The 25,808-nt window shown below is 40.3% G+C and overlaps 1 protein-coding gene across 3 annotated transcripts in view; it reads left to right on the top strand.

The window, feature by feature from the left end:
* The window catches only part of TRAK2 (trafficking kinesin protein 2), a 66,678-nt gene extending 51,000 nt beyond the window's left edge, over positions 1-15,678 (top strand). For all 3 annotated transcript variants that reach the window (XM_046018258.1, XM_046018256.1, XM_046018257.1), the window contains exons 10-16: positions 244-381; positions 2,666-2,745; positions 3,047-3,250; positions 5,052-5,350; positions 6,648-6,896; positions 8,804-8,909; positions 12,072-15,678. In XM_046018258.1, coding sequence (XP_045874214.1) covers positions 244-381; positions 2,666-2,745; positions 3,047-3,250; positions 5,052-5,350; positions 6,648-6,896; positions 8,804-8,909; positions 12,072-12,750 — 1,755 coding nt within the window. In that variant the 3' untranslated portion in view covers positions 12,751-15,678. The remainder of the gene's footprint in view (positions 1-243; positions 382-2,665; positions 2,746-3,046; positions 3,251-5,051; positions 5,351-6,647; positions 6,897-8,803; positions 8,910-12,071) is intronic.
* Positions 15,679-25,808: the final 10,130 nt, after the last annotated feature.

Genomic DNA, 25,808 nt, shown 5'->3' with positions numbered 1-25,808 from the left:
AAACCTAACTTGACCCATAGCTATTATTCCTCTGTAAGGTTTGTGTTTTTTGGGTGTGTGTGTGTGTGTGTGTTTGTGTGTGTACACACACTCCTTGCTTAGTTCGTTTTAGGGCTTTTCTGTTGAAATTACATTCATAAAGTTATCTAGCCCTCTGGATAAAATTAATCCCAGTGAGGTTTATTTTCCCCACTGTATGTTGAGAATATAATGAAGTATACCAATTACCATCCTTTTTTCCAGCTGCATGAGTTACAAGACAGGAACATGGAGTGTCTAGGAATGTTACATGAATCCCAAGAGGAAATAAAGGAACTTCGAAGTAGATCTGGCCCTGCTGCTCATCTTTACTTCTCACAGTCATATGGAGCTTTTTCTGGGGTGAGTTTTCTGGGGCATATGTTACTTGTTTAAGGAAGCTTGCTCGAGTTTAGAGTGTTCTGAGAGTGATATGGTTTCTGGTGTTATAAAGTATCTTGAGAAGAAATAACATGGTTTATCTTTGTTTCTGGAATTCATTTATTGATTTAGGCCGTGATTTACATATTTATATCTACCTTAATACTCTTATTTATTGCAACCTTTCTTCTAACAGACAACCATCCAGTTTATTGTAATGTACAAGATACACCCTAAGGCAATTAGGTTTAGCTCTGTGTACCAAAGAGCTACTTAAACTTGGGTCATCCTTACCCTAGGCCCACTGATTCAAATAGAGCTCTGAACATCTAAAACCTCTTTTCACAGATCTTGAGTTTCTTGATATATTTAACTCCAGTTAGAGCGTAAGCACCATGAGGGCAGGATTCATGTTTGTTTAATTCATCACTGTATAGTATTTTTTGGTTTAAAGAAATTAATGAAAACTTGTGAGTTTATGCCAAAATCCGTAATACTGGTTCAAAGAATTATTTTAACAGTCTAGTTCATAAATACTTATAAGCAATACTGTAAATTTTTTAAAAATCAAACTGTACAGTAGATTTTTTAAAAAAATATAGGAGCAGGTTTTTTTATTTTTTAGCTTTTTATTTTGAAATGATTTTAAACTTAGACTGATACTGCAACAATAGTACAAAAATATATCCTCTCATATATCCTTTACCCAGATTCCTCAGTTTTTAACATTTTACTGCATTTGCCATATCGTTCTCTTATTTTTTTTTTCTGGGCCATTTCACGGTAAGTTACAGATAGACCCTATTAACTCCTAATACTTCAGTGTGTATCTACTAAGAATAAGGACACTCTCTTATATAACCATACTACAACTGTCAAAGTCAGGAAATTGTCATTTATATACAATACTATAATCTCATCCACAGAGCCCATTTAAATTTTGCCAGTGGTCCCAACAATGTCCTTTGAAGGATATGTTGCATTTGGTTGTTTCAACTGGGGACACTTGTTCTATCTTTGCTTGCCTATCATAACCTTTATAGAATGTCCTCAGTTTGGATTTATCTGATGTTTCCTCATGATTAGATTCAGGCATTGTATTTTTGGCAGAAATATTGCCATGTTCTTCTTAGTACACTGTAATAGTTGTCTTTTTAATCCCATTACTGATGATGTTAATTAATTTTGGTCACTAGGTTAATGTTAGCATCTGCCAACTTTCCCCACTCTAAAGTTAATCAATACTAATTGATAGTTAATTAAATTAATGTTACTAATTAACTTTACAATGATGAAAATTGATAGATGCTACTTTAGCCATAATCTGTTATTACTGTTTTTTTTTATTTTGATACTTGTTCAGATTGTTCCAGATGTGGAGCAAATTGTTCCAGATATGGCCAGTGGGATCTCCTTTAAACTTATCTTATCTTTTCCTGTCCCTGGAATCAGCCATTTCTCCAGGGAGGTCTGCTTAGTTGTGATGAGGAGTGATACTTAGAATTTAAGATCTGGGTCCTGTATATCCATTGCCAGTAGAGTGTCATTAGGTCTAGGCCCACTCAGCAGATGGAGCTAGGAAATATATGTGCATTCATACATATACACCCACTCAAACACATCAGTATCTATGTTTCCATCCATATTTATGTTCTTCTATCTCTGTATATTTAAAAGCACGAGTTCACACCAGTGTCTCCCGTTCTAGTCCTTGTCAGCTCAGCTTCCCTGAGCACGGCACCCGGCACCCATGCTAGCTGAATCCTCATCCCTAACCAGGGAAAGGGGGAACTTGCTTATTTTTCCTTGGATGTTTTTTCTGCATTATAAAAGCTATACATGTTTATCATAGGAAAGTTAGAAATTAAAAGAAGCAAAAAAAAAATTGTGAAGTACCATCAAATCCTAATTTCCAGAGAATCATTATTGGCATTTTGGTTTATAGCTTTTCAGACCTTTTGTTTTTTTTGTGTCTCCCTATGTAATATTTCCTACTTATCATGTTGGTTTTTTCCACTGTTCTCCTAAAAATACATCATGAAAAAGAAGTTGGTTCTTATTAAAAGTTACTCTTGTAAAAATTCGTATCTAAAATATCTCTTTTTCCTTGCCTTTTGGCCTGTGACTGTTTTCTTGCGTTTTCTTTTATTCTAACACCAGATGTATTGGATTCTGGAGACTCTTATTAATTAATTTAAGGATAATTCATTTCTTCTAACAGGTTTCTTACATAATCATTATAGGAATCTCAAACTCTTTTTCTTAGGAATCTTTGGCAGCTGAGATTGAGGGGACCATGCGTAAAAAGTTGAGTTTGGATGAGGAATCTTCTCTCTTTAAACAAAAGTAAGTACAGATCACACGCATTATTCCCCAAGCATTGGGATGCAATTAAAAAGAAGCCACAGTCCTAAGTGATAGGTATTTTGAGATTCAGTTGTGAATCTGCTTAGTATTCAAGGTTTCTTTCATAGTGCTCACATTTGTAAGAGCACTCTCTTGTCCTAAAGTTTACTTTCTAATAATTTTTCCTGAAGTTTAGAGGCTAGTCAAGGTGTCTTTATTTTTAATGAATTGCATATACATGTCTCTTCTGAAGCACTCCAGTGACAGGCAGTGGCAATAATGAACGCTTCTCTTTTGACAGAGCCCAACAGAAACGGGTATTTGACACTGTCAAGGTTGCCAATGACACACGGGGCCGCTCCGTCCCATTTCCAGCTCTGCTACCCATACCAGGGTCCAACCGTTCAAGTGTCATCATGACAGCAAAGCCTTTTGAGTCCGGTTTCCAACAAACAGAGGACAAAACACTCCAGAATCAGGGGAGCAACGCAGAAGAGGTTTCAGAGTAAGAAACATAGATCATGGCAGTGATTCTGTAATTTTTATAGCATTGACATCCCAGATTCACATACTTATATTCCAGCATCGTTCTGTGCTATATTCTAAGGAGGTTCTGGAACTGTCAGTTTTTCATTCACTAATGATGCCCTGTGGCATTATTTGTAGGGCAGATCATTGACTTCATAAAAGTTTTTGGAGTGAAAAGGCTGCATTTAATTAAGTACATTCAATATGAAACTTGCATTAAACTATAAAATTCTTTACTACTTTTTTCTTTAGTATGGCGTAGTGTGAGTCTAAATCTTCATGTTCTGAGTCAGATTTATTTGAATCTGTAGGTCATTGGCAGTCACGCAAGGCATCAGATGACACTGATGACCCATTCTCATGATCTCAACTGCTTTGGTGCCTTTAGGGTAAATCAAAAGCTTGAGTGATTATTGAGGAAAACTAGGTCGCTCTTAACTTCCTCTGTGTTTAAGCTTAGATTTTTTTCCAGTTTTCATTAACTCATCTTACTGAATGACATGTAACTAGAGTTAAACAGCATCACTGGAGAGTCAGCAGAAGACTTTTGAAAGGTAGGTGTTTGGCATCTGAGAGAAATCTTTCCTAACGCAGAAATCGATTCTAGAACATACCAAATACATAAGAAGTACTGGCTGTTATCAGTAGTACATGGGGTAGAATTCTTAGCATTAGTGAATACTTAATTGCGGACTAGGAGCTCAATATTAGTGAATCCTGGCCACAATCACCCGGGGGTAGGTATTATATCTTGCCAAAGTATAGTTTGAGGGAAGTGAGGCCTAAGTCATTTTGTAGCTTGCCCATTACCACTTCACAGAAGGGTATGGGTCACGTTTCTGTGAACTACACGTTTGGTCCATGGGTGCAATTTGTTTAATTCAAAAATAAAAATATCTTGTGTTGCCCAAAAAAAAGAAGAAACAAAGAAAAAGACCCATCACCCCAGATTTTTCTTTTTGTCTTTCAGTTTGTACCCACAGTAGCTTTATGTGTCAATGTCAATACTATGTCATTGTACACAATTACCTTAGGATATCAGCGAACAGTTCTTTGTGAATTCACGTCTAGTAGCCAGGAGCTCCTGCAGCTTGGCTTGGTACTTTTTCTTTTGATATCAATTGTAAGAAACCTCTAATTTCAAAAATATTAAAAAGTGAGCAAATGTGTTCACAGAATATGAAAATGTAGTATTTACAAATCTTGGGTTTTTTTTTAAATATTCTGCAATATTCATAGAGAATGGCATATCATAGTTTAATGGGTAGAATTTTTTTCTCTCTTAGTAGTACATAAAATAAAATAATAGTACCTCTTAGAATCAGTGGTATTGTAGATTCACTACAATATATAGTTTACTTTTCTGGCTGCCTAAACTAAATTTATAGATAGTCATAGCTATAGTTTCATAAATTAAGTGGCTATACTTATCATGGTGACCACTAAGAAATGTTTACAATTCTCAAATCAGTATATTATACACCTGAAACTAATATAACATTGTATGTTAATTATACTGCAATATAAAAATTAAATGAAATAGAAAAAGTTAGTAAACATAAAATAAGTATATATTTGCTTGTCAGAAGTTCCTTGAAATGATTTGTAAAAAATGATGTATAGTATTAGTGATTTTGGTTTGTTATTATTTGTGTATTCTTGAGTTCCAAGAAAAACACACTGTGATTTTAAGATCAGTGTCTTAAGCATTCACCACTGTAGAGAAGAGAAGTCTAGGTTGCGCTTGTAGATCTAGTCAGTGAATGATTTTCCCATAGGAGCGTTCGGAAGGTGTGTCAACCAGGACCGTCTGGAGACAGTGATCTGGCTACAGCACTGCATCGCCTTAGTCTGCGGCGACAGAACTACTTAAGCGAGAAACAGTTCTTTGCTGAGGAATGGGAGCGGAAGATCCAGGTTCTGGCGGACCGGAAAGAAGCGGCCAGTGGCTGTGGCACCCCCACGGAGAGCCTTGCCTCTCTCTGCACTGACCAGTCGGAGATCACAGACCTCAGCAGCGCCAGTTGCCTTCGAGGTTTTATGCCTGAAAAACTACAAATTGTCAAGCCCCTTGAAGGTAATAAATCAGTAAGGGCCATTCTTAAGCCACGTTGCTTATTAGCCTTTCGCTTTCCTGGAATTGAACTTGTATTGTAATTATAAGAGGACTCTGCGCAGGAGATACCTTTATTACCCCTAAACCTCAATTTGTGTGGTTTAAGTCCATGAGGGTACTTTGTGGAAAAAGAATGAAGAGATCTGCTTTCTCCAAGTCATCAGCCATCAGTGTTTTTGTAATGTAAACGTGAGGAAGGAGGAGCATCCTTTCCCGTCCTTCCCTGAGATACATCATGGACACGGTTTTCATGGTAAAATAAATGGGATATGATAAATAAATAAAAATAATATAGATGTAATACTTCAGCACTACCTTCCTTTTCAAAAAAGAGTTCTTTACCCAGGAAGTGTCATTTACTTCGAGACATGTAGGTCCGGGTTGGTTTGGTTCCCCCCCCCCCCCCCCAGTTTTGATCATTTCCTTTCGGTTTCTGTTCCCTTCTAAGACCGAACTTGAATTCAAAGCAACTTTGTTTTAAGGAATCCTAATTACCTTCAGATGATTCTGTCATGATCATAAAGGAATCCGCCTTAGACAAATTTGAGTAGTAATCGCTAAAGACCCTTCAGACTCAAGGGTTCTGTAAGTTAGTTTCACTCACTTATGATCAGGGCAGATACTTGTCAGAGTTGCCCACTTCAGGGGGAAATGTGTGTAGTGACGTAATTGGACGGTGCGGGTGCAGGTGCTTGGCCTTTGACCGGGTTTCTTAGACAGGAACCACGGGGATATATCCTGCTTTCAGCATCGCCTTCGCTCCCTACTCTCCCTGGAGAGCCTGGGGAGAGGAGAGTCATGAGCAGGGTGGGGAAGAATACAAAAAAACAAAACACCGAAATTCAGGTGTCTTTCAATCTGGAAGCCTGGCTTTTGACTTCAGAGTTCATAAGCGTCGTTTTCAAGCCAAGGAAGTATTGATTTTTGTCACCTGGGACGATCCAACCCCACGTCTAGGGTACTTGTCTTCCTTCTCCTCACTGCTTCAGCATCCTCGTTCCCACTAAGGCTGTCGTCTCGGCTTTTTCACCCCTGCTTTGTTCAGCTGTCCTTTTTTTGTCCTTTTGTCACAGAGAACTTCCTATAACTTTTACTGAAATATTAAGACTAAATAAGTCGTTTCATTATTATCCTTGCTTTTGGGCACATACGACTTTAGCCTCTGTTGCAAGATCGAGTATTTGTGGGGAATTTAAAACGTGCCTTATAAGGTTTTGTTGATGTTGTTTGTTGTTTGGTTTTGGTCTTGCACATTCAGGATCACAAACTTTGCACCACTGGCAGCAGCTCGCGCAGCCAAATTTAGGAACCATTCTTGACCCACGACCAGGCGTCATCACTAAGGGTTCTACCCAGTTGCCCAAGGATGCCGTCTATCACCTCTCGGATCTAGAAGAGGATGAAGAGGAAGGTATCACTTTCCAAGTGGAAGAGAAACCTTCAGTATCCAAGCCAGTAACAGGAATCTTCCTTCCAGCCATCACTTCAGCTAGTGGTCCGGTTACAGGTAAGAACAGAGCTCGGTGGGGTGTGGTCGGGAATGCGGCACTCTGACTGCCAGGAGGGCCACTGGACCACTTCTACTTAATTAATCAATTAATGATTAATGATTTGTTAATTAATAATGGTTAATTAATTAATAATTGATAAAGATCTAACTGGAATGCACTCATTCTTAAAGGGAAGAAAGATCTGTAGCAACAGTGGCCTTTCTCATCCTCCCCACCTCAGCCAGCCTGAGTCAGAGAAAAATCAATTCAGTCAGTGGTTCCTAAGCCCTTTGGGCCAGGATCTCTTAATACCCTTAGAAATCATCGAGAATTCTAGACAGCTCGTCTTCGTGGGTTGTATCTATTGATATTTACCATATTGGAAATCAAAACTGAGGAAGAGTCAAAATATTTATTAACTGATTTAAAAATAATAATTACATGTTAACACGAATAATGTATTTTATGAAAAATAGCTGTTTTCTTTGAGAAGAATGGTTTTGTTTTATAGTTCTGCAAGTCACTGATTTATAGCTTAAAAGAAGGCGGCTAGATTTTCATACAGCTTCTGCATTCAGTCTTTTGTCATATGCTGCTTCGTTTAAAGAGTACGAAGGAAATGCAGGCGCACACAGATCTGTAGTTGTGAAAGGAGAGAGTATTTTAATAGGCTCTTCGGGTATTTGTGGCTAATTCTTTGATATTACACCAAAACTTGGTAAGTGGTAGCCTCTTTAAGCTTTATAGCAATGTGGAATCCCAAAACCTACCAGTGAACTTTTCATACTTAGTTACAAAATCTGTGGGTCTGTCCTATACTCTGAATGTATCTCTTACCCATGCACGATTTTATAATGTCATGCACTCGTCATTTGGAAAATATTGGTTCACTGAGTTATGCAGATCTTCCAAATCTTAATGTATTTCATTATATATTAAAATTATATTAATGTCACCACATAGCTCATCAGATAAATCTTTTTAGTATTAGGAAGCTTTAAAGTTCTCAGTGGCGGATATGAGTGCTCCAGAACTCCACTTGAAAGATGAAATTTTGTCAAAAGATAGGCTCACTGCCTTCATTTCCAAACTTTCTGCCAGAGAGCCAAGTCTGAATAACCACAGTTTGTTAGCTGTTCTTTCAAGTGTTGTAAGAAAAAGTTTCAACTCCGTTGCCCATGTGCATTTCCTTTAGATAGCCATTGTTATCTTGGTATGCAGCGGAGTGCTTAATGCTCGCTTCCCCTTTAATCACACAGAATATTAAGATAAGGGTCAGGATTTAATAAGTAGTTTTTACTGCTGCATCAAGGACATTCTTTTATGTGAATCTGGCTTTTTTTTTTTTTTTTACTGTTGTGGGTGGGCAGCCGCAAAGGATATTAGCGGAGCTCGCTATAGCTTGGTGCCCTTGCCTTGATTGGTGCTAAGGAGTAAGCAGTTCTGCTCAGCATTGCTTCTGCACAACAGTGCAAATGCCAACCCAGTCAAAAGGGCAGATAACATCTCAGCATTGCTGTGAAAGTAGTTTTGACCTGTGACCTGTGGATTCCCACAGGGTCTACAGACCACACTTTGAGAACTGTTAGAAATAGGTGGTTTAGCTAGAAAGACTGAATGACTAGCTCTTGTTGGGGATAGGGTGAGGGGAGGGGAGATTAATGTATTTTTTCAGAATATGTTTTTCTCTTATTTCTAACCTATTTTTAATCCTTTTGAATTACAGTTTTAAAGTATTGAAGGATTCAGCTATATACTAGGCAGCCTATACTAATACAATATTTTTGTATATTTCATTTCAAATTTGGTGATTTTTGTACAAAAGACCCTTGACTAATGCTTAATTAATAAGTAATGATGAATGTTTTACATCATTAACCCAGTCTTTCGATTTTGTTTGATTCTATTAAAATCTCTACTTCAGTTGCAACCTCAAACCCAGGCAAGTGTCTGTCATGCACAAACTCGACATTCACCTTCACCACCTGTAGGATATTGCATCCTTCTGATATCACTCAGGTTACCCCCAGGTAAGGGGTCTGGGCAATTTGAGGCCTAAAACTTATTTCCTTAATATGTGTTCGTGAATTGATTTTAAAAATCACTTTCATTTTAACTCCCAGAATTTTAATTAATGTTCTGTGATCATTTGTATTTAGGATATTTTCACATTGTATCTTCTCCTTCGATCATTATAACTCTTTGAAGTTGGTAGGGCAAGTGAGTATGTGTTGTGTATGAAAAATGGAGGCATAGGTAGTTTAGGTGACTGGTCCAAAGGCAGAGGTGCCAAATGACCCAGCTGCACCTGTACCCAGAGGAAGCTAAACCACAAGAGTTGAGGGACCAATCCTCAACACAAGACTGCCCGCACTTGTTTTTTGGGTTTTTTTGTTTTTTTTTTTTAAAGATTTTATTTATTTATTTGTCAGAGAGAAAGAGAGAACACATAGGCAGGGGGAGCGGCAGGCAGAGGGGGAAGCAGGCTCCCCACTGAGCAAGGAGCCCAGTGTGGGACTCGATCCCAGGATCCTAGGATCATGACCTGAGCCGAAGGCAGACGCTTAACCGACTGAGCCACCCAGGCTTCCCAGAGTGGCCTTACTTTTGACCCTACTTGCAAGTTCTGCCAGTTCAAGGTGTTCCCAAAACCACTGTCTGGTTTGATAATTTGCTAGAAAGATTCACAGAACTCACTGAAAGCCATTATGCTCGTGGATGCTGTTTATTATAGGAAATGGTGACAAGTTAAAATTAGTCAAAAAGAGACATAGGTCGGCGTCTGGGAGGGTTCCTTATTCTTAGGATTCATTACTTTCCTAGCACCGATGTGTGATAGTACATGCAGTTATTGCCAGCTGGGAAAGCTCATGCAAGCCCCAGTGTCCAGATTTTTTATCGAGGTTTCAGTGCATAGTCATGATTGATTGATTGACTGATTGACTGATTGCCTGTATAGTTGAGCTCACCTCCAGGTCCACTGACCTAAAGCCCCCACCCTAAATCACATGGTTGTTCTCTTGGGCATGGCTGACCGTACCCTAAAACTGTTGGATGTGGCCAGGCTCACCCCAAGATCTAGTATGACCTGCCTTCATCCTAAACAAATACGTGTGTATCAGACACAGCATAGATTACCTCCCAGAAGCTGAGAGCAAAGGCCAGAACCCTCTGGGCAAAGCTGCTATTTCTGTCCTACCGATTCCCAAAAGAATCTAAGGTGGTTTTCAAAGGTACATGCAACATTGGGATAACGTTAACTAGGAGTAGCGAAGAAAAACGAGGCATAGAGGAATCAAGAGTAAGCATATAAAATGGGTGAAAGAATAAAGCTAGAATACGGATTATAACACGAAGTCTTAGATACTTGCTAGTGTGCGCCATATATTCGAGTCCTAACTTTCTAGCTGCCACCATGGAGGGAAATAAGATTATGATTCACAATGTATGGAAGAGCAAAGCAGTTATTTAGGGAAGCATTTGGGTTTCATCCTGTAGAGATCTCAGTAAAGTCTGTCATGAACAGGCATATCTTTAGTTTTTCTACATTGTTCTTCTGTCAGCAAGATAGCAAGTTTTGTAAACTTGGTTCTTGGGAGGACTCTCGATACAGGTTGATACCATACGAAGCGGACAGTTTGGAAAAGGACAGTCTGTTCCACAGTTAAGTAGGAAACCGGGGTGGAAACCCGGGAGTATAGCTGTAGGCTGCTCCCATTAGAGGTTCTTACTTGGATTTCTTTTCTTTTTTAAAGATTTTATTTATTTATCAGATAGAGATCACAAGTAGGCAGAGATGCAGGCAGAGAGAGAGAGGGAAGCAGGCTCCCTGCTGAGCAGAGAGCCCGATGTGGAGCTCGATCCCAGGACCCTGAGATCATAACCTGAGCTGAAGGCAGAAGCTTAACCCACTGAGCCACCCAGGTGCCCCCTTACTTGGATTTCTTTAACCACAGAGTCAAACTTGTTTCTTGTTTGTTTCTTTCATACCAGTTGGTACCTCAGAAAGTTTATTTATTAATGTTTTCATAATAACTTTGTTAATAATCATTAAAAATTTGTTATCTTGATATATTGAGTATTTTGTGTTAAAATGAAAGTTTATTTAGGGGCATCTGGATGGCCCAGTGGGTTAAAGCCTTTGCCTTGGGCTCAGGTCATGATCTCAGGGTCCTGGGATCGAGCCCCACATCAGGCTCTCTGCTCAGCAGGGAGCCTGCTTCCTCCTCTCTCTCTCTCTCTCTCTGCCTGCCTCTCTGCCTCCTTGTGATCTCTGTCTGTCAAATAGATAAATAAAATCTTTAAAAAAAAATGAAAGTTCATCTATTAAATACTGGTAACATTCGCTCAAGGGAGGGAAATTGGCTAAAGAAGTTCCTTCTCAGCTCTATCACCGTTTCCTTGAGTGCGTAATTTCTTAGGTTTTTTTTTTTCTTTCTAACAAAACACAGAATAAGGAAGTTTCTAATAGCTTTCAAAGCTTTTAATTATTTTTATTTTCCCACAAACACATGTTCGAAGTCAAGAAACATTTGTCAAGTTAAGAAAAATTTGTTTCATGGATATCCTCATACTACTACTGTTTGGAATTAACATTCTTGAAAATGGAAATTTTAACAATTTCAACTTTTATGAGTTCTTAGTAATATAAAATTGAAAGATTGAAAAGAAAACAATTTCTCCTTAGAAGAGCATCTTAGGTTTAATATAAAGATTGTATTTTCTTAAAAAAAAAGTTGGACAATTATTTATTCACGGATTATTGTCTCTGGTGTATTTCACTTTACGGAATGAATATATAAAAATAAAAATTTCTGGCTATTTTCTGTAACATTTTAATTTCTTTGATTTCTATCATAAAATTTATTCATATTCCCAAAGACATATATTTTAAGTTACAATTTAAGAAGTTCTCTTAGAGTACACTTTCTAATAGCCTATGTAAAGAAGTATGTTTCGATGAGTTAGTGACTTAGTTACAAACTACAAATAGTTAACCAATCAAATCACTGAAGTAAATATCAGAATTCTCATTCAGATCTTCCCACAGAATACACTTACTGATGTATTGCCTGTTGCTCTATATTTACTACAGATAACTAATGTAGTTACTTTAAATGCTGACTTGGAAATTACTTTTTATTTTTAAACACTCTCTCCTACTTTCTTTCTTTCTTTTTTCCCCCCCAAAGCTCTGGGTTCCCTTCATTATCCTGTGGAAGTGGTGGTAGCAGTTCATCCAACACAGCGGTGAATTCCCCTGCTATGCCCTACAGACTCAGCATTGGTGAATCTGTTACCAACCGACGAGATTCCACCATAACCTTCAGTAGCACCACGAGCTTGGCCAAACTTCTACAAGAGCGAGGCATTTCTGCTAAAGTGTATCACAGCCCCGTTTCAGAGAGCCCCCTCCTCCAGCCTGTCCCTAAAGCCCTGGCTATCCCTTCGACACCACCAAATTCACCATCTCACTCACCATGCCCCTCTCCTTTGCCCTTTGAGCCTCGAGTGCATCTCTCCGAAAATTTTCTGGCCTCCCGACCAGCCGAAACATTCCTCCAGGAGATGTATGGTTTGAGACCTACCCGGAACCCTCCTGATGTTGGCCAGTTGAAGATGAACTTAGTGGACAGGCTCAAGAGACTGGGGATTGCCAGAGTGATCAAGACCCCCGATGCACAGGAAAATGGAAGGAGCCAAGAGGCAGAGATTGGTCTTCGAAGACCGGACTCTGCAGTTTATTTAAATTCAGGTAGCAATTTATTGAGTGGACTGAGGAGGAATCAGAGTCTTCCAGTCATGATGGGTAGCTTGGGCACCCCAGGTTGCACAACCTCCCCGAAAATGGATATCCTGAAGGAAGACTGAGGTTCAGCAGTTAACTGACCACTTAGACAAATGAACACATGAAGGATGGATTTGCACTGATACATGTAGTCTGGTCTGCCTGAGAGACAAGGAATGTTGCAGATGGGTTGTGGATGTGGAAAGGGGAAAGTGGAAGAATGGAAACAGAATTGGGATGAGGCCCTACTGAATGAGGACTAATTAACTGAAAGCATAAATGAATGGGTCATGAGTGTTTGGAGGCAGATACAGAGGAAGGGTTTAATATACTTCTTGAGTTGCGTGTTCCTATCTTGAGAATAAAAAGTGACTAGACAATAAATTCAGTAATATCCAAATACACCAGTTATACTGAACTTGCTGGCACATTTACTTCTAGTAAGCAAAAGCAGCAAGAACCCAGGTTAGGAGATGGGAAGAGAGAGGGAGCCGCTTTGACCACTGCCTATAAAAAGCTGAACTGCAGGGTTGCTGAGCTAAGCCCCATCTGTTACTGAGACAAATGAGATGCCTCTTGTGTTTTACCCTGTTAAGGTCTGCTTGAATCACATACCCATCAAATGGTATGTACACAGCAGTAGCAAACAAGGAATTTTATCTTTTTCATAGAATCAGAGTAGTGGAAACTCCCTTTTGCTTTCTGTTTTCAAGCCTCTGAGCCACTGGGAGCCCAAATACCACCCAAATTCCTTTTGTATTTGTGATAATAAAAGATCATTTTTAAATGTGTATTTTTCTACAACACCTCCCAAAAAACAACACGAATTGGGGGTAGGAAGGATTTACTTTAAGAAGGAAAATATGGGTAAGTTGGAACCAAGGATACTTGTTTTCAGAATATTTCTTTTAGATAAAGACAGTGGCCAAGGCGTGTGAACACAATTACATGTCTTTATGTCCTTGGAGGCTGGAAGGGGTTACACCAGAAGTGCAATCAATAGGATTTAGGGAATGTTGTGTATTTATGTCTGTACGTTTTTTCGTAGGGAAAGTTAGTTGCAACTAAACTTTTTCCAAAGTGCTATGCATATTTTTTCGTTGAAGATGACGTGTATTTGCACAAAAATTCTCAGGCATATTAAATTATTATAAGCTGAAGTAAAACCCAGGTGCTTGCTTTCAGATTGTGGGTTTTTTAATGTAAAATTAAAGCACATCTGCCTTTTTCTTGACCTCTGCAGAATTAGAGAATGAACTTTTTTAATGGGAAAGTCAAAGCTTTTGCTTTTTTTTCTGGGATTCCTCTTTTTTTTTTTTTTTTTTTTTACAAACTCTGTGAGGTGGCAAAGTGAAACTCTAGGTTTCCGCATTCAGCAGTGTGACACAAGGCCGTGAACTGGGAAGAAACAGATCTGTGTTGCCGATCAAGGTCTGTTCATCAGACGACATGGCTTTCTCTGCACAGTACAGTTCAGAAAAAAATACCATTATATGAAGGGCATGATGGAGAAGAGATGAGAGAGGGCGCTAATTAATTATTTCGTTTTTGAAAGTGGGAGGCAAACTGATCTTTTTGGAGCTCAATTTGCAAATGTTTGGCTCATTTCTTCTGACTTAACCGGAAGGCAGTTTTCTGGAGAATTCTTGATGAGAGTCTTGCTCCTTTTGTTCCCATTGATTGATACACCTGTTCTCATATCTAAAGAGGGTCCTTCCTTTCCCCTCTCCTACACGAAGAGCTATGTGCCCAAAGGGTAGAAGAACCAACATGCATGCCGTAGCAAGAATGTGTGAGTTCACCATGCTTTGTAGACGCGGAATAAAACTTCTCTCAATTGCTTAAAAACAAAAAGTGAAAGTGTCCTCTCCCCTTCTGTCAGTCATGCTGACGTCAGCCGACCCTCCACATACCAAGTTCAGAAGGATTCCAGCAGGTCCCTAAGTGAATGTTAAGTGTCCCTGAATACGCTAGGCACTAACCAGAAGAACTCCTTGTTTAAAGATGTTTAAATTTCCAGAATATTCCAATTCATTTTTTTTAAAAAATTGTGTTATGAGTCTCTACTTCTTAAAGTGACTCTGGGGTGCTTATCTTAGCCCATTCTTAAAGCTCGTTATTTATTCTCTAAGAAAGTAATCTTCCTGTTTCCAGTTTCCAGGAAACAGCAGGAAGTAGAAAAATACAGGGCCAGAGAGTAGTACAAAGTGTTAAATTACCAGATTTGTGTATCTTAACGTACATAGCTATAAACTAAGGTAGATTTTGGAGTATTCTATATAATCACTATACCTTTTTTTTATATAACTGATGCTACAATGATCACTCTGGAGGCAGGGTGAAGACATATTCACAGCCAGATAAGCACATCTAATTAAAGAGACCCAGACTTGAGTTTTTGGAAATTGGACCGATGTTCCTGTTCTGCCAGAAACGTAATGATTGTATATTGGTGCATGCTTGTCCCTAGAAATGAATCTTTGAATTTGGGGTTTGCTGTTTTTAAAGCTTCCACCTAAAATCATTTTTGGTACGGCCTGAGAATCTCTGTCATAACAAAGCTGTGCAAACTGTAGTAGGCGACCTGGAGCCCTGTAGGACGTCTCCCTCCGCTCATCCGTTAAGCTTTAGTCCTGTCATATTTTAGTGTTTCAGTATCAACTGTGTATGTACTTTTATGCCAGTATAGGAAACTCTAATCTTTTTTTTTTTCTCCTTCAGGAAGGTTCTCAATGATTATACCTCAGGGATTCCTGAGTATCCTGCTTTCTATAGGAGGGATACCTTTGTGAGCTCAGAATGAAAAGTGTTCCTGAATTCTGATGATCCCAAATCTTATGTAAATAGCCTTAGGCATGGGTCTTAGGGAGAACTTCATGACCATCGGTAAAGTAGTTTTTTTAAAGGAGAATTTTTTTTTTAAAGATTTTATGTATTTATTTGACAGAGAGAGATCATAAGTAGGCAAAGAGGCAGGCAGAGAGAGTGAGAGGGAAGCAGGCTCCCTGCCGAGCAGAGAGCCCGATGCGGGGCTCGATCCCAGGACCCTGAGATCATGACCTGAGCCGAAGGCAGCGGCTTAACCCACTGAGCCACCCAGGCGCCCCGTTAAAGTAGTTTTTTAAAACATTTTATACTTTATGTCCTTGATTTGACAGGAACGAACAGACTTGGGCAAAGGGAGGAAATAAAGAGACAGCTCACAACGAGAGCTTATTCTCTAGAAAAGGTGTATTTTATACAGTATTCAAAGTCTGCTCTGTTCTGGCCACTCCAGCACATATTAGTACTTGCTGTTTGCTTACACGGACTTTCTCCAACGAGAGCTCGCAAGTGTGTAATGGTGACTCCTTTGACGTCAGAGGCCCACAGGCCTGTACTCCAAGCCCAAGGCCAGTGTCTACAACCTGGGGGTTACGGGCAGAGCGTAGCTGCCGGGGGCTGCCGGGGGCTGGTGTTTCAGTGCCCTCGCGGGCAGCCAGGGAAACACTCTTGTTGTCTGTCTAGGGCTTGACTTCGTCAAGCAGCTCTTTGTGCACCTACCTTTGCTTTGTCAAATGTAAATCAGATAATAAACATGAGTATCTTCGTAAGTTTTTACTTGTCTTTCTGTGTTCCCGTCTCAGTTCTTTTCACAGACTTTCCTGCGCTGAGTCTTTCCATTACGTTGGCTTTGCTAGAGGAAACAACCTCTCTTTGCCAAACCAATACAAAACAAAGCACCGGTAGTCATGAGTAGTGAACGGATCTCACTGCAGAGGGCACGGAGAGTATCTGCCACATTGTGTCCTTAGCAAAAGGACAGCAGCAAAAAGTCATTGCAGATCTCTAATTTGAAAAGACAGAAAATGTGAAGCATTTTTTTCCCTACACTCCACAATGCACTGTTGATGCTCTTAGCTCTCCAGAAACTTCAGACCAGGCTCCCTTTGCTGTCCTGCCTGCCGCTCCCCTGTGGTGTGTTCAGTAAACTTCTGTCTCTTTTGTGCCTTGGGTGAGTTCTTTTACCACCCACTCTGCTGGCCCCTTCCCAAAGGGAGCGCCCCACATTTGGTGTCCCTTATGGGAACCTCTGCTGGTCTGGACTCTTCCCAGAGTCTCCGGAAATTTCTTGTGACTTTCCCTCAGTGGACCGACTCTAGTACTCCTTGGGAAACTGAGGATCCAAAGCCCCAGGAGGAACCGACCAGACAGCCTGAAAAGGGTGAGTGATTTTTTCCTCTTGCCCTTCAGAGGGACCCTTCCCTCCCTCTCCATTCTCTTCTCAGCCTTTTGGCCCTCTAACCCTAGTATGGGAGATCTGAAGATCTCTGGCCAGGGCAACTCCCTGGTGTGGTCTACAGGTCTGAAGGTGAGCAGGTTGGATTGCTGGTGCCTGTAAGGGCAAAGGACCCCTTTCCCCTCCTCTCCCCCTCCAGCTCCTCTGAGGTCTCCCTTCACACTGTCCTTCTTTCAGAACCCCCTCCCTCCCCTTTTCCTTTGTTCGCATGGATCCAGCTGCCATCTTGGTCCATAGGCAAACTGCATTCCTATGCATCGGAGCGGCACATCGTTTCCGCTCCTATTTCCAATCTGGTCTGGCCACCCAGCGTTCAGCTTTTCCTGCTGCAGAGGAAGCCCCAGCAGGGATTACTATTGCCATTTGCAGCAGCCCTCTCTTTGGTAAGATGCCCCAGTAGAGATAGTCACCTGATGTAAGGTCCAGTCCTTTTTCAGTTCCATGGGATATACTGACTGAAATTGCAACCACAAGTCAGAGCTCCATTCCCTTTGGTGGGATGCCCCTTTAGGAATCAGCAGCCGGTCTTTCCTGCTATGGGACATCCCCTCTATTCCTTTGGACTCACCCTTGCGTCATTCCTTGGACTCACCTTGGTTCCATTTCTTAAATGGAACAAATGTGATGCCCAAGGCCTGAAAAAAATGTCTCATCTTTTTTATATAATGTTTCCTAGCCTCAGTACAAACTCTCAGGTCAAGAGGTATGGCCCCTCCATGGAACTCTTTCTTATAATATTATCTTCCTACCTTAACCTCTTTTGCCAGAATTCTTCCAAATGGTCGGAAGTCCCATATGTGCAAGCCTTCGTGGCATTGTCCCCAAATCTTGACCTCTGCAAAAACTGTAGAATGTGTCTTGCTAGGTTTCACGGCCATCTGGCCCTGCAGATAGCTCTCAAACCTAAAACTTTGAGGCTTTGCTAAGTTAAATAATAAGTTGGATTGAATTAATCGGATATCTAAGTCATTTCCAAATAAGATAGACTCCTGAAGCACTGGTTAATGACAGGTCTGTTTGCTTTTGACTTTTTACTGCAGAGAAACTAAAAATACTTGGGTCTGTTGGAAAACGTGCTCTGTGCCTTATTGAAAGATTGTACTTTGGGGGCGCCTGGCTGGCTCAGTGGGTTAAAGCCTCTGCCTTTGGCTCAGGTCATGGTCCCAGGGTCCTGGGATCGAGCCCCGCATCAGGCTCTCTGCTTGCCAGGGAGCCTGCTTCCCCCTCTCTCTCTGCCTGCTTGTGATCTCTGTCTGTCAAATAAATAAAATCTTTAAAAAAAAAAAAAAAGAAAGAAAGATTGTACTTTGAAAACTGCATGTGCCTAAAAATTATGAAATGTATTCATAAATTTGTCAATCTAAAGAATTTTGTTATAATAGTTCACAATTTGTTACTACTTAGTTTTCACTGGAGGCTAAGGTTCTAAGAGTTAGAATTTTGCTACATGTAATTAAGACTGATGGAAATGATAAGGAAAGCAACTAGGAAAGTAAGAGATATGTAAGAAGGTGTAGGGAATGAGAATACATTTTTGTGGAGGGAAAAAGAAGGTAATTTTGTCCCAAAATGAGACTACTTCTATGAGAGAAAAGACTTAGGATAAAATCTGAATACAAAAGAAAGTTGTAAGTCTGTAAAGGGAAAGCTCTAGAAAAGAATCTTACGTGTGGTCAGAATGAATTAAGATTGAAACAAATAGGTACCTGAACCCTCTGAAATTAAAAAACTCTCAATGAGTATTCTTTGTTCAATGGCAATTAGAATTTGCGTAAGTTCTTGAATTTGCATAACCCATTCTTCTTGTAACAAGACACCATTGGAAACATTGGTTATAGTACCAAGATTTTGACTGGAATGTCATATTTGAGAGAGACATGCATAGACTCAGATATAACCAGACAGCTATAAGGTTGACTTCATGAAGCCAATAGAGCCCCTTGGAAATGCTGGCCTGATGCCTTGTTTACAGAGTTCCCAGCAGCCTTAGCGGGTGAGTAAAGAATATCATTTCCTGGGAGGTGCTGGAACCTCAGGATTTTGGGTGGAACCTCAAAAGGAATTTGGCCAAATCTATAGGTATTGCAGGTATATCTGATGGCAAATATTTTGTTTGGCTTCTGGCATCAAGAGTCTATTAAAAGTTCAGCCTACATACTCCTTATGGAAAGTTCCAGCAAAGCAAATTTTAAAGATCTAGATGGTCAATCCCTATTCTTGTTGAACTTGTGTAAATAATTAGGCTACATTTGTTAAACTTGGACTTGTTTTTCAAGTGAATTAGTCTTGATTTGTATACAGAATTTAGTGATATCCCCAGCATCTTTAATTGTGTTTTCTTTCACAAATGATGAGCAACAGTAGATGCATTTAAGTCCCAAAACCTCATAAGGGCAATATTTGAGGGCATTCTGCTGACTTGCACCTCTGTTTTTACTATATTAAGTTTGACTTATGCTAGTACCAAGTTTTGTTTTTTGTTCGTTTTTATAAAATAAGGACCTAAATGGTCCATTTAATTTTCAAATTTTATGGAATTTTCAAATTCCATAGAATTTTCAAATGAACAAATGTTGCTGTGCAGGTTTGGCAAAGATGATAAAACATAGCTGCTGGCCGGCAGGCATGAAGAGTTTTATTTTTTAAGAGAATGTGGGAGGAACACACACCAAAGATGTGAGATACTAGAAAAAAATACATAAAACTCAAATAATTTAAAAAGTGTTCCATAACATTCATTTTTCTTGCCTTCAAGCAAAATCACTAAGTTACTTAAAAGCAAGATTTTCACCTCACATTTAAACATTACAAAAAAGGGCCAGAAAAATTTACAAAATAGTTTAATTTTGTGTAATCCACAACCACTTAAAAAGCTGTTTCACCATCTTTCAAGGGACCCTCTAGATCCAGAGTTCCATACAGTAATGTGAAGAATTAGCGCCATGCTTCACTCATGTTCCATCTAGACCAATACATGCATACATAGAAATTTTAAGGGAATCAGAATTCATATTGCAAAATATTCTTCAGCCACGAAATGCAGGTTTTGCAAGTACCACTCCAATATGTAAGTACCTGTGGAATTACAAATTACAACATCAGGGGGCATCTGGGTGGCTCAGTAGATTAAGTGTGTGACTCATGTTTTCCAGATTTCCACTCAGGTCATGATCTCAGGGTGGTGAGATCCAGCCCCCACCTCCAGCACAGGGTTGGCTCTGCTCCTCCCCCACTCACCCGACCACGTGCACACATACTCTCAAATACATAAAAATCTTGAAATAAAAAAATACTAAAAGAACCAAAAAATGGATGCTCAGCACCACTGGAAAACAGTATTTCATTATGTCTGAATCTATGCATCCATACTGTGAACTTCTGACAAATTACCTTTCCTCTCGCCTCACTGCTGCTGCCCCCGTTCCTCCTGAATTCCAAAGCAGTGTCTGTTTCTGACATCAGGACAACCCAGAAAACGTCCTAGAATTTAAGAAAAAAAAAAATTATATTCTTTAAAAAAATTTTTTTAAATAGATTTTATTTATTTATTTGACAGAGAGAGAGAGAAAGAGCACAAGCAGGGGGAGCGGCAGGCAGAGCAAACAGAGGAAGAAGCAGCTCCCCACGGAGCAAGGAGCCTGATGCAGGTGTTGAACCCAGGAGCCTGATGCAGGTCTTGAACCCGGGACCCTGGGATCATGACCTGAGCAGAAGGCAGAACGCTTCACCTACTGAGCCACCCAGGCGCCCCGAGAAAAAAAATCGTATTCTCGAACTATAGTTAACACACAATGTTATGTCAGTTTCAGGTCTACAACATGGTGATTCGGCAGTTCTACATCACGCGGTGCTCACCAGAAGTGTCGTCACCCTCTGTCCCCGTACAATGTTATCACAATATTATTGGCTGTATTTCCTGTGCTATACTTTATATCCCCGTGACTTGATTCATTACTGGAAGTTTGTACCTCTTGATCCTCCTCCTCCATGTTGCCCATCCCCCATCCCCACCCCGCTGGCGATCACCAGTTTGTTCTCTGTATTTATGAGTCTCTTTCTGTTTCTGTAAGTTTCATTTTTTTGGATTCCACATATAAGTGAAATCATAGTATTTGTCTTTCTCGGAAAAGATTCTCAGTATGGCTAATCATTAGGGAAATGCAAATAAAAATTACGACAAAATTTCACTTATACTTGCCAGAAAGACTGTTTTCAAAAAGACAAGAAGAAAGTGTTTTGGTTTTTTTTTTTGTTTGTTTGTTTTTTTCCCTTTTTATTTAAGAAGAAAGTGTTGGCAAGGGTAGGGAGTAAAAGGAACCCTCATGTCTTGTGTGTTGGAATGTAAATTGGTGCAGCCACTGTGGAAAACAATATAGAGGTTCCTCAACAAATTGAAAATAGAAATGCCATATTGCAGGAATTCTACTACTGGGTATTTACCCAAAGAAAATGAAAACACTGATTTGAAAAGATACACGTGCCCCTATGTTTCCTGCAGTGTTGTTTACAATAGCCAAGATACAGACGCAGCCCAAGTGTCCATCCACAGAGGAAAGGAGAAAGAAGATGTGGTGTATGTGCAATGAAAATTTACTCGGTGATTAAAAAAATAGAATGAGGGGCGCCTGAGCAGTTCAGTGTGTTAAAGCCTCTGCCTTCCGCTCGGGTCATGATCCTGGGGTCCTGGAATCGAGCCCCGCATTGGGCTCTCTGCTCAGCAGGGAGCCTGCTTCCCTTCCTCTCTCTCTCTCTGCCTACCTCTGCCTACTTGTGATCTCTGTCAAATAAATAAAATAAAATCTTTAAAAAAAAAAAAAGAATGAAATCTTGCCATCTGGGACAACATGAATACACCTAGAGGGTATTGCGCTAAGTGAAACAAGGCAGGCAGAGAAAGACAAATACTACCTTCCTAACATTTTGACCCAGACATCTTTTGTTTTGAAGATAAAGGGTAAGAAGTGTGGAGAAGCATTCCCCGGGATCCTGAATGACGCTACTGATGAAAACAAAAAATGTGTAGGGTTACGGGTCCTGCTGTTCCGGTGCTGAGCTCCAGATCAAGTGCCCACGTGTTTGTTAATAAACTTCAATTTTTGTGTATACCGCTGATACGCAGATCCTTTAAAGCCCAGGGCTCAGGGCAGCAGTCCCTCTTTCTAGGTGTGAGAGTGACCCTGCAGGCATTTGTAGGACCCCTGTGGCTCCCTGGTTAAAGGCCATCTGGGAACAGCTGAATCAGCCACTGGGACTTAGCAGAGTACCCTAAAGGGAGATCTTCAAAGACAAGAAGCAATCAAGGGAAACCGAGCAACTTGGAGATAACGATAAGCTCCCTGAAAGTACATTGTCTTTTCCACACTGGGAGTGACTCAGAAAGACACGGAAGGTTTACCCAAATGGAGAGTTTCTAAATCCTCAACTGATCACACTTGTCGCTTGCTGAGAGCAACAACATTCCATAAGGTGGTGCCCAGTTCTCGATGCAATGTGCAAAAGCTAATTTTGATGATGGAATTGGATTGTTAAGTCCCAGTTTCTCTCATTTATTTATTCAGTCTCTGCTCCCCTATACTGTTGGTATTCTGGCCTCCAGCTCCATTCCAAATACTTAGGCACATTGCTTTGGGGAGAGTTACCATGTTAGTAGCATCAGTCCCCTTCCTGGGTCTTTGGAAAGAGCCTTTTGCACAATGCCAAAGTTTCCCTAAATTCAAAGAGAAGGGCAGTTGACACTTAACCCCTAAAACCCTTCCTTTCTTTCCCCCCAGCTGTTTTGGATCTAACAAAGTTGTACTCGTGTCTAAATAGAGGAAAGGAGGAAACAAAAATCCTAAAGTAGTGGTAATTAGTGCTAAGCCTTTGCCAAGTCAAGTGACCTCCTCTGTGCCTGCTTCCTTTGTAGCTTTGCTGTTAGCCACTCTCCCCACAAGACCCAAATCCTCCTTTTTAGAAACGAGAAAGGATTTAAATACAAAATTTCACACAAACTCGAAATTATATCCAATCCCTGGACAGAGATGGATTTAACCAAATTAGTCAGATCTATTCACGGTTCTCTTTGTGACTTTTTGCCTCCCTTTTAGTTTTTGAAGTTGGTCTTCATCTAGTCCACCCATGGTGCTTGGGAGTTGGGGCAGCCAGAGTGTAACCACGAGGCTCCCCTCAGTTGACACCCTGAGATGGGCACAAGAGAAAGACGGAAAAAACTCAATTTCCCAATGGCATTCCCGAGTCTGCATCAATCTGGTACCACTACTTCCAGACTCCATATTTCATGAAACTAATGAACCTTTTTTATCCAAGCCATTTTCATTCAAGTGATGGTTGTATATACTTGAGTTAGGACATGGTCCACCCTTTAAGGAATACTGCCATAAATATTGGTGGCATTCCTCAGGGCTCTGTTCTAGAACGTATTGTCTTCTTACACCTTTCCCTGTGTGAGCTCATCCATTCCCTTGCCTTGAAATATTCTCTATCCTGAAGACTCCTACAGTGTTTCTGGCCCAGACTCTTCCTTTGAACCCCAAATCATGGAACAAACTCTGTAATGGACATCACCACTTGGGTCTCTCCCTGGGACCTCAAACTCAACATGTCCACACTTGAAGTTAATCTGCTCCTTTGAGCCTGTCTGTCCTCCAGACCTTATCATCTCAATAAAACGGCACTGCCATCTACTCAATTGCTTGAGCTAGAAACCCATGAATTGACGTTACTTCTTCCTTTTCCCTCATTGTGACATCTGATCCCTCGCCAAATCTTATTGTGTCCTGTTCTCTCCATCCCTGCTGCTGCTCCCTCAGCCAACGCCACTGCTGTGTCTCTTTTGACCACCACCATGGACTCCTGATAGACTTCCCTGCCTCCTGACTTGGCCTCTCCGGCTGCTTCCTACAATGCAGTCAACATGATCTTTCTACTCTTCAAAGCTAGTCAAATCCTTTCTCTTTGACTCATAAGAAGTCCCTGCTGTCCATTCCCACTGCATCTGGTGAGGTCCATACTGTAAGCTTCATTGTGCTTTTACTGAATTCATTGTCTGCTTTCCCACTAGTCTCGAAGCTCTTTGGAGCACAGGAACGGATGCATATCCCCCACCTGTGCCTGGTACACAGTAGATAATAAATGTGAAGTCAAATGAATGGACGAATTTATAGCATTGTTTTGTGAACTATGGCTTGTGACCCATCAGCGCATCACGGAATCAACCAAGTGGATTGATCATGAGCTTTCATTTTAAATAGAAGAAAAAAAATAGATGAGAGTAGTATGTAATAAAGGTATTTCCTGCAACTTTTTATTATAAAATATAAAATATGTTTCTTATAGTGAGTTGTAACGGAATAAAATAAAAGCCTCTGGTTTATCACAAGCAAGCATTTTTTTTTTCTATAATGAGAAAAAGCAAAACTTAAAGGAAAAGTTGGGGGGGGATGGTCAAACTCCTTCATGACAGAAAAACTCCTGCCCTAGGGGATTTGTACTTCTACAAATTTCAAGGCCTGAAGTTCAAAGAGGAAATGGCCTCCTTCAGAGTTTCAGGTTTCTGTAAACAAGTGATAAAGGAACTTAAAATCCCCCACGGATCCTGCCTGGCGTCTACAGCCACAGCAGGGCTGTTGAATTCTATTTCCTCTGCAGTATATCATAGACATATTTTGTCTTATGTCTTGGAGGATTTGTGACCCGGCTGTTTCTCCAGTCTTTGTTGGAGAGCTGAGGGCCTGAGCCAATGAGGTGCTGCCATTCTGTTTCCATAGCAACGAAAGAACACAAACCTTTGCCCGCCGCCTCCCAAGGACAAACCTCACAACTCAAGGCCCAAGTCGAGAGAGTCTGAATGGAAGGTTGGCTTTCTCCTCCAGTCTGACTTTCGTTGCAATACTGAAAGACTCAAACTAGACCACCCTTAGACGGGACATTTGTCCTCATGTTTGTTCAGCCTTTGTAAAAGCCTGTGACAGGATTCCCTGGAAGTCTTTCTCTCTGCCCCACACATACTGTGGCTTTTCCGCTTTGGCATTTCGGTCACTTGGAAGGACCACTAACGTCTCGAGTTCTGGAACCTCTGGATTTGATCTAAAAGAAATGCTGATTTTATGTTGATGAGAAAATGAGAAACAGTTTCTCTATAAAATTGTGTCTTTGAGACTCTTGACGTGGAAAAGAACCACCTGAGAGAAACAAACCTTTGAACAGTGCAAGGTAAGCTCTTTGGAAAAGATGTTTTAGGTAACTTTTTCGCGTGGTTATTAGTACGAACCTGTGACCTTTCTGAAGGCTCGGCTGGCTCATTGCTAACTACAGTATCGCCTCCTGACACATTCAGTCCACTGAGCCTCAGGGAAAATCATCAGGGACAAACAGAGGAAAGGAAAAGAGTAGGGAGAAAGAATCCTAAATCACAAATGGGTGTGCATGCAAAGACACACACACACACACACACACACACACACACACACCTCTATATTCTTAAAGCCATACAGTGCAACATCGAGCCACTGAATGCAGTAGATCTATCCATGCTGATGTGGAAATAATCTTCCAGATATCCTGTTATGTAAAAAGAACAAGACATGGCATAGTGTATAAATGTACTCTCATTTACGTAAAAATTTTTAAGAATTATATATATAATGTATATGTATACATACACATGTATATATATACATATATGAACATATATATTCATAGAACATATCTGGGAACATACCCTCAGTAAAAGCCTGTTAACGGTGGTTCCCTTGTGGGAGAATACTGGAAGTAAAGGGCTGATGTTTAGCTTGTCTATAGTCATTAAAATATTGAAATATTGCCATAGTGGTTGTATATACAGTTGACCCTTGAATAACAACC

The sequence above is a fragment of the Meles meles genome, chromosome 9 (assembly GCF_922984935.1).
Source record: "Meles meles chromosome 9, mMelMel3.1 paternal haplotype, whole genome shotgun sequence".
Classification (NCBI taxonomy): Eukaryota; Metazoa; Chordata; class Mammalia; order Carnivora; family Mustelidae; genus Meles; species Meles meles.
The sequence above is the reverse complement of the archived record's forward strand: the minus strand, read 5'-3'. Positions and strand labels throughout refer to the sequence as shown.